The 10,262-nt window shown below is 38.8% G+C and overlaps 1 protein-coding gene across 1 annotated transcript; it reads right to left on the bottom strand.

The window, feature by feature from the left end:
- Positions 1-8,485: 8,485 nt before the first annotated feature.
- Positions 8,486-9,469, bottom strand: LOC149172024 (uncharacterized). Its single transcript, XM_089426171.1, has one exon. The coding sequence runs from the start codon at positions 9,467-9,469 to the stop codon at positions 8,486-8,488; it is 984 nt and encodes a 327-aa protein (XP_089282297.1).
- Positions 9,470-10,262: the final 793 nt, after the last annotated feature.

Consider the following 10,262-nt stretch of genomic DNA (forward strand, 5'->3'; position numbering starts at 1 on the left):
ATTTCATTTCCTTTTAGATAATCCATTCTAGTTTCAGGCACAAGGACTAGAGCACAATTAGATTTGCCACAGGGTATGAGACAATGAGCTTAGCCCATGAAAGGAGGTTTACTTGTGAGTAATAGGTATTGGACCATTTAGCACGGTGGATGGGACCAATGGAGAATGACTGTAAACCTTATGAGCAAGTATAGGCTAGGTCTGAGTGGGACTTATTTAAATGCAACATTCCTCCATGCTAGTCCAGCTGTAGTTACACTTTTTTTGTTTTATAAAGGTTCCCATGATACATGCTGCAGATGTTCAAGTTATGAAAAGATCTCACATAGTTCCCAATAGATGCCAATGAGGGGTTTTGGTTTGCATTCCACTACTGATTCTCAAGTGCTCATGGGCTGATAGAAGGTTTGCTTGATTTGTAGGGAAATTATGGATTCAGGAATAGCAGAATCATCAGCAAGGTAATGAGGTAGGGAAAGGCTGAGAGTAGAGAATGAAGGAAAATCTAAAGGATAGAACGAGACCAGAGGACTACAATTACCTGGCTGAAAAGGAATGTAATTCAAAAAAATAGAAAAATAGACTTGGCAGAAAAAGAAAAAGAGAGGATAGGAATACAACTAAAATAACAACAGAATGAAATGAACTCTAACCTACTCAGGAGGTAACCACCATGTGGTGGCTACTGGAAGTATCTCTTGAGATGTTGGCCATTAACAGGGAGTTTTTCAGTTTCTCCCTGTAAGGTTTTCAATCTGTAAATTCCATGACCAATTCTTTCCACAACTTGGAATGGGCTCAGCCATGGGTGTTGTAATTTTGTGTGCTTACCTATTGGCTCACTCATGAGAGATGAAAAGTAAATAAATTTCTCCATGAAAGATATCACCTCGTCTTCAATTCTATTTAATTCATGCTCCCTTTTGTTAATGACTGTGTTTCTGAGTGTTCTTTCACAATGTAGGAACTCAAGGGTTTGGTTATCTCCTTCGAACACCTGCCATTTGAGATGTTATTAGTTATGGATGATCTGAAAATCAATTCAACATAAAGTTTATTATTGTTTAATATAAGATTAGGAAAAAGTTCGCAACCATAGTAGTCATTAGATTGGCATCATGATTATACTCTTGAGGTATATATGTGATATTGAAAGAATGGAAATTGTCAATTAAATTCCATACCTCATGTTGGTACCTCACCGGGTGTGGCGGACTGCAGTGTATCTTTGCCTTTACCCAGTCCTCCATTATCTATGGGTTATCAAAAGCTCTGATATTTTTTACATTCCTTTCAATGGCTCTTCTCAGGCATTTTAGCAATCCTTTATGTTCTACTGTGTTTTTGGTGCATGTGCATTACAACCAACTCGTCATCAAACGTTGGTTCACTAGTGGGTCAATGAAAATGTTCCCAGTGCCTGCACTTTCAAGAGAGTTAGAGTCATTAAAGAGGAGTGTCCAGAAAATAAACTCTAATGTTATGCTAAAGGAACCACTTCCTATGCAATTATTCCTATCATATACTATAATACAAGGTAATCCATCAGTTGGATTGTGGGGGTGTTCAAATCTTTTGTCCAACTGTGTGTTTGTCCAAGCCTTCCTGACTGTTTATGCAAGGCACTCCCCGAAACAGGTTTCTATGGCATAAACATTAGAACTATAATTCCCAAGGATAGAGTTATAGAATATTACAAATTCATTGGGGTTTTTTGGTTCCATTATCACGTACCTCATGTATCTTCCCTGATCCACTCTCAGCATATCACTTTTCCCCCTCTGAGGCAATAAAAGATGGGACCAATCAGTTGAGAAATATCCATTTACATTTGATGACCAGTCCCTACTAAGAAGCATTCCATAAGCCTCAATTATATCCACCACCACTATATCAATGACTTCAGTGTATTGACGTTTGACAACCATCCGAATCAGCACATCTTTCAGCTCCCCAATAACTCTCACATTCGTTCTGTCCAACTGCATAATTTGAGTTTTAGTTTTATCGGGTATTACCTGAAGTCTCTTAGCAACAACGTAGGGCATCACAGTGGATGAGGTGCCAGAGTCTACCAAGTAGTTATGGACATTCATGTTGAAAATTTCAAACCTGATGAGGAGCGGTGGAGTCATAGATTTTGATTTCCTCCCTATCATGGCTGTGCTAGCATCTTGGGGTTTTCGATTCATTTTAGATAATGTGGCCTCCATAGCTGATGGTATTTGGGCTACGTTAGTGTTACTACTAGGTTTGGATGTTGGCTTCTTAGTTTGGGTGCTTGAGGTGGTGGGGGTTTTGCAGTTTCACTCATTCATAGCTTTCAGCAGCAAATCTCTTTGCTGCGTTAATTTTAACAAGTCAAAATACATGACATTAGCCCTTAGCTTCTTGAGATCATCTACAATATTGTATTCAATGTTATAAATGGGATAGCGCAAGGAAAACATACCTATTTTTCCATTCTTTGATGGGGGTTTACCATCTTGAGTCACCTTAGTTGTAGTGGGAGATGTCTTATCCTTTTCTGGATGGTTTACAACTGGGGTATTCCTGGAATCACCACTAGATCTATCTTTTCCAATAGAGACTCCAGGAGTGGATGTTTTCACAGGGTGAGCATTTTGGTTGATTCGGTCTATGGGTTTTATCGCACCTGCGAGTGGCCCTTTACTTTGCGAGTGGATTTCATTAGTTTTGGTTTCTATGGGGTTATCTCCCTCGCCATCATTCTCATTACTATGGAAATCCCATGGCACATTAATCTGGGTTTCCTCTTCTGAGGGTTCTTCTACTTGGTATTCCTCCTCGTCTCCTTATTCTAGTTCAAGCTCCAATATAGGTTCTACTCTATTAAGGAGTGATCCAATAAGTGCCAACGCTTCTGTGTTTAAAGCCCCTTCATTAGGTGGAGCAGGCAATGCAATTTGACTATGACCACCTTCTATTTTCTTATGATAGAAATGCTTGAAGGGCTTTCTATTGTTATAGTCTCCTCCATTGCCACTAGTACTCTCCCCATGATTCCTTTTCATATCAATGACTATGTTTGTTAGTTTCTTAGTGATTCGATGCAACCCTTCCACATCCGTGGTGTCCTTTTCTTAATTTTAAACCCCTTTATTATCATTTCCATTATTCTTCTTGGATGTCTAAGAGGATTTATTTTCTCCAGTTGTAGGGCCGCATGCTGTAAGACTGAGCACTTCATTCTCGACCTTTACTGCTTCATTGATAGCACCTTGTAAGTTTTTCACATTACTCCTTTTGACGCACATCGTTGTAGCGACAAGGAGAGCAAAGATATAGAACTCTATGAGAAATTCCTTAGTAGGTCTAGCAGTGGCTGGGATTTTGTTGAACAAGGTTTTGAACCGGATGTTAAAATCCTTAACCTTCTCCTTGGTTTCCATTTTCAGACGGGATAATTCTAAAACTAATGCCGCAGGTGTTTTATCATCACCAAACTTGTCTAAGAAGGCCTGTTGAAAAGCATCCCATGAGGTGATTGACCCTATTCTCAAGCTGAAATACCATGTGGAGGCTGCGCTGGTCAAAGTAAAGGAGAATAGGTGGTACACCACATCTTTATCATCGATCCCCAACCTACACAAGGCTAGGAAGAACAAGTGAATATGGTTGTTAGCGGTATCTCCCTACTCAGGGTCAAAATAGGTAACACTCTTTCTGTATTTTTGGCTAAGGGATGCTGCTGCCTAGGTACTACTATAGCATCCTATGTAAGCTAGGGAGGGAGTGCTCCTAGAGGAGGTGGGGGTTGATTCCAACCCGGAGGAGGTGGAGGTTGATTCCCACCCTGAGGAGGAACGTTGGCTATATTATGGATAAGGAAGTTTTGGTTGGAGACTTCTCCGTTAGGATTCTCAAAATAAAGTGAGGAGTTTCCTTTAGAAGGGGAATCCTCAAAAATTTCTTCCCAAGGGGTGTTGATACTTTGCAAGGATTCTAGCACAATATCTTCAAGAGAAGTGGCTGCATATGTATCTTTGCTCAGGGTAAAAATCATTTGCTTTCTCTTAGTAGTCGGTGGTAGAAAGTGAAAGATGGGATGTTGGGAGAGAGAATGAGCATAAGCCCAAGTAAGTGCTCTGAATGGTTGTTCCTGAGTGACAGGATACTCCCATAGTCTTTGTTCCTTGGGTGACCTGGAAACAAGACTTAGAGGGGTCTTTTTTTCTTCAAAATGAGGCTCTTTCAAATGTGTGGTAGCATCTCTCTGACCTTTACGATCCATACATTAATCCTTTTGAATCCATGCGTGGCACTTACAGATGAAACCTTGAAATGTTGGAGAGGGTGGTTTAGGCCCTCCTTCTAGCGCCAGTTTGTTGACATGGCTAATGTACACTATGCCAATAAAGGGAGCTAACCTGATCGCAAGCCCCAATTGGACCTGCTTTCGTTTGGATTGGCCAGCTCTTACGGGTTTTAAGGGACCCCGTAAACTGCTTGAACATGTCGAAAGATTGCTTCCAGGAGGAAGACTTCAATTAAATAAACAAAATGAAACAGCTAACCACTATGTATTAAATCCTATCTATACTACTTCTAACTACTTTAATCAAGTCGTAGCTACTCTAATCTATCCTACAAGAGCATGATACGGAGGTTTAAACATAATATATATGTTCAGCAGGAGTGTGATAAAGAAGGTTAAAAATCATGCATAGATTCAAGTCCAAATGAATCAATCACTGAATTCACAGCTGGGCAAGACTGTATTAAAGCTAAATTGCAATCCAATCACTGATATAGGAATCCACATTCTTCTATGGAATTAAAACTTCAACTGAAGTTTAATTTAGTTTCAAATCAGAAACCATTCACAAGTTAACCATGAAAGTAAATCACATTCAATTTAACAAGACTAATAGTGACTTGTAAGTCATCAATATGCATAAATATAAATCACATTTACATTCATGCCAGTAACAACACTCTGATCCAAAAAAATACAATGACTCTAGAACTAATGGCTCCTTCTTCCCTCAAAAACAGTCCTCCTCATTCACAATAAAGCAACATTGTTCTTCTTGGAAATCCAAAAGCCATTATCTCATATCCAGAGGTAATACTTATGCAGCCCTAAATGACGCTCAGCTTTCCATGGCCTTTCAGTTCCCCTCTTTTCATTACGTAGATCAACATATACAAATGCGAATGGTGGGTGAAACTGCAGACATGTCGAGGTCACCCTTGGTGGAGCATTCTTCTTCTTGGGGAAATGGATAGATGCCATTGGAACAGGCGAGGACTGCATATCATTTATTAGCACCTGTGTGGGGTGGTATCATTCTCTGTCTTTTCTTTGAAGGAAATTGAAGAAGTTGCTCTCATCATACCCACATCTGGCCTGCTTTGAGGCGTTTCTGGAAGGAGTCACATCTTGAGGGATTGGCATTGTGCTTACCTTGACATGGAACGAGCCTTCATTATGCATTACAAGGGTCCATCTCCCTTTCTGCAGACTGCTTCTTTGGCACCTCGACACTAGTAGTACGGAGGTGTCATCTTGATACGCATCACTTTTCTTTGTTATCGAGTCCGCTTGGATTTACCTATAGAAATGATTGATATTAGCAATGATTGCAATGAATCTGTCAAACATGCTCACAAAATACAAACAATTCCTTCCTTCAACAACACAGGAACAAGAGTGATAAAAGGGATTTACACACAAAAATACATCTAATACACAATTTTCCTTCTTAGTCCATAGGCTTGGCGCCGTTTTCGAGGGCCTCACATAATAGGAATCAGGTATTGGCACTTCCATGGGTCGTAGTACCAATGCCTTCCACTTCCCTGAGGCGCAATAACAGTATCGAGACTCCATAGGCCTGCCTTTTACACTGGAAACCCAACCCTTTGATATTTCAAAAAAATTGGAAAACACAGGAAAAAAAAAAGAAAATCTCGCCCCAATAACTCAGGCCGGACATCAAATTTTATATATTTGGGCCTATAAACATCATCGGGTCCAGCATATTGTGGCGCATATTATGTAAAAGGCCAGAGTTCCACTGGTATGCAAAATTTGATTGGGGAGCCGGACCCGAAATGAATATAGATTACAGTTGATAATTTCAGCGGGTCTGGTTAATAAGGCACGTTCTATATATATATATATATATATATATATATATATATATATATATATATATATATATATATATTATATATATATATATATATATATATATATATATATATATATATATATATATATATATATGTATATATAAACCTTGGACCTTGGCTAATTGCAATATGAAATGGGGCCTCAGACCTGACATATATATATGTCATATTTGATAGGCTCGCAGGGTCCGCCATGTATGATTTTCTTTGAAAAGCCCTGACCTTAACATTTTTGCAAGACACAAGATTATACGGGAAAACCTGCACTCAGATGTAAGGCTGGACTTGAAATAATACATGCCCGAGTTCATAATCATCAGCGGGTCCAGAAGACAGTGGAGTGCCTTATATAAAAGCCCGGGATCTCGCCGATAGCGATAAGTGATGGGGATTTGGACCCGAAATATATGCATTCAGGTTAGTAAATCATGTTGGTTCCAGAAGCCATGAATGCATTGTTTTAATTGTGATAGTCCCCCAAAAATGGATTTATGCATGCTTTGAGTGTTTCCACTTATGAAAGGCCACAATGGGAATTATGATGCGATGGGGTTTTTGCGATGTTGAGTGTGCAAACGACCATAGTAAGGGTAGGGGCAATTCTATGTTCAAGTATAAATGTGCCATGAATGATTATGATGAATGAGAATGCGACAGAGACTTATTCAAGGGGGTTTTGGCCATTTAGGAATTGAAGATTTGACTTGGCAATGAGTTAAAATCTCTAGGATAAAATGGGTCATTTGAAGAGGTGGAAGATTAAACTTCTAGGGGTCCAACCCATTCAAAATTGCTACCAAGGCAAGTTTTAATAGGGTGGTGGTTGTGGCCACAACAAAACCCAAAATGACGCAAAGGATACTTCAGCAAAAAAATTGTTTGGATCTAAGAAGCCAACCTGACCATTTGTTAATTCACAGTATTCCAAGATTTTCACCCTCCCTCTATTCCATAGGACCAACGAAGGCACAAAGTCTACTCTCACGCAAGCACAAAACCGAGGTAAACCCATGAAAGAGAGAATAAAGAGAATAATGAATGTATAATACCAGGATCTCATTTTTTTTCTTTTTATTAGTATTCCCTTCATCTTCTCTCTGCCAAATTTCTATCTTGCTAAATCAACTAGTATAGATGTCGCCCTTCTCGTTCTGGTCATTTTACCAAAATCTAATTTTGGTGATGGTAGCCTTGCCCCAGGGTTCCTTTTGATATTATTATCATACAAGTTGTTACTTGCAACCAATGTGACTAGCGACACACACTTATTTATATATTTTATTTAATTATAAGTGTAAAGTTGTTACTCGCAACCGATGTGACCAAGGACACACAATTATTCATATATTTTACGTAATTATAGGTGCAATGCTTGGTTATTTTTGAGTTTCATAGCAGCTTTTTTTTGTTGGTTTTATGAGGGTAATTTTTATTTTTTTTAAATTCATCATTGATGTTTACCATAGTAATATATATGGTAATTATACAATAACATCATTTATTTTAAAATGGCTTGCTGGTGAGTATTTTATATATATATATATATATATATATATATATATATATATATATATATATATATATATATATATATATATAGTTTTGTTCATGGTCAAACATGTTTTAGTTATTCATTAGGATATATCTCATGTATATGTGAATGTAAATGTTTAACATGTAATGAGTGTATGGGGTTAGATATCAAGTAAATATAAACATAAATGTAAACATTTAATATTTTTAATACCCTATTTAACAATCAATCTAATTATTAGTATGTATAAACACAATATAAATTTAATATATAAAGAGTTTAATAAGATTCAAAAAAGAGGTATGGTAAATAAATGAAAATAAAAATAAAAGTGAGGTATAGTAAATAAATAAAATATCTTTTTATACTTTTTTTTTTCCGAGGAAAAAAGAAAAACTTTTTATTAATGACTATAAAAAGTTTTTATACAAATTGATCTTAAGCCATGCAGTGGCTCAAAAGATCCCAATCTGCTCAACCCATAGGGAGCTATTCTGCTGTTGTAAAAAACCGGTAAGAGTCTTCCTCCCGGGAGGATGCAAAGTCAGTATACATCGTGACATAAGAAACCTGGGGTCACCTTCTACAAAGGATAAACAACCCCATACAATATCAAAAATAGTAAATGTCTGAAACCATGTGATAATATAAACAAAAGAAATGAAGTGAGTCTGTTAACTGTATGCTATATGCCGGATAATAAGTCTGTAAAGGAAGATATATACAATAATATAAACAGATAACAATATCTGAGATAAGTGCTGTCAAAAATGGCAATAAAAACTGTGATCAAAGAGGCTGTGCATATGGAGGCTGATCTGTCCTGTAAGACTGCCCCTGTCTGGTCTCTTCTATTGCCCAACTGCCCGGATCCTGTTGTAGACCAGCCTTAGATAGCTGATCTGCTTCCTCATTCCTGTCCCTGTATATATGGCAAATTGAAAACCTGTTAAAATATGTCTTCAGATAAGAAATTTCTTCAACAATTGTTTTCAAAATCTGGTTTTGACAAGTTGCAGTTCCATTGACCCAGTTTATGACATTAAGTGAATCTCCAAAAATCTGAATGGAGTTGATGTTTCTGTGATGGAGCCAGCATAAAAGGTATCGTAAGGCCGATAGTTCAGCGTAGTTGTTTGTGCCTGTACCCAGCCCAACAGAAGCTTTTAATGAATGTTCCGAATTGATGTGTATGCATAGACCGGCTCCAGCTCTATTATTTTGGGAAGCCCCATCAAAGTAACCACACGGAATGCCCTCCTGAATATTGATATGTTTTTGTTTTGTTTTGGATTTTTTATCCTCGGGTGGAGGCAAGGCAGAATATATGGCTGATATATTAGTGGCTATAACAGAAGAAAGGGTATCCTTATCTTGAAACAGACTCTTGTTCCTGGCAAGCCAAACTCCCCAACAGAAAATAAGGGGCAGGTTCCTCATATTCCCTTCCGAATAGGATTGCCACCATTTCCTCCAAGCAACATCCAATGGATCATGCCCCCACTGAGCTTTGACCTTGAGAAGAACAGTGACCTCCTCCCATATCTTCCTTGAGAAAACACAAGTAGTAAAGAGATGATTGATGGTTTCCTCATCAGATTTGCATAAGGGGCATCGCCCTGGCCCAGCTAAAAACCTTGTCTGTAATGTTTTCCATGTTGGAACCTTCCTTTTTAAGATGCACCAGAAGAAGAGCCTAGACTTGGCAGGGAATTTTAGTTTCCATATATCTTTGGCCCACCAATCCGGAACTCCCCAGCCTTTCTTTCCCATTAGAAAGGAATAACCATCTGTTGGTGAAAACTCCCCAGAATTGCTTTGTGCCCACAGCAAGCAATCAGGTTCATCCTTGATCCTGACATTGGATCGTTGCAGTTCTTGAATGAACCCCTCCCATCCATTCTTCCATCTAATGTTTAACCCTTATTCTTCATCATCCTTCCAAGCTTGTCCCCAGATAGTAGACTGTCCAGCTCTTTCCACCTGATTTAGTGATGTAATACCTTTAGAATCAAGGTGTCGAAGAAGCCCTGGGGATAAAGCAAAAGCTTCGTTGCATCCAATCCAAGGGTCTCTGCCAATCCTGATCTGTCTCCCATCTCCCACTTTCCAAGCTAAACCTTGCTCGATCACTGAGAAGGCTTCCACCGTGGCCTTCCAGACTGCTGAAGAATTTTTTACCTTCTTGTTTTGACTCCGGATCCAATCTTCCAGAGGCATTGGGTCTATGTACTTCCTTTTCACCACCCTTGTCCACAGGTTTTCCATGGTTATTAGCCTCCATCCTGATTTTGCTGCTAGTGAAGTGCTGAACTCAGGAAGTCTTTTTATCCCCCATCCTCCCCATTCTTTAGGTCTGGCTACTTTGTCCCAAGCCACCCAGGGTAAACCCGATGAATCCTTTGTTCCTGCCCATAGGAATCTGCAACAGATTCTTCTAATTTTCTCCATTACTCCTTTGGGAATCCAAGTTAGGGCTGCCCAATACACTGGAATGGCTAATAGGACTGATTTAATAAGGGTCAACCTACCAGCTCTGGACAGCCATCTAAAGCTCCAGTGAGAT

The sequence above is a fragment of the Pinus tabuliformis genome, chromosome 4_2 (genome assembly GCF_031772625.1).
Source record: "Pinus tabuliformis cultivar Carrire ecotype Pingquan chromosome 4_2, CPIR1, whole genome shotgun sequence".
NCBI lineage: Eukaryota > Viridiplantae > Streptophyta > Pinopsida > Pinales > Pinaceae > Pinus > Pinus tabuliformis.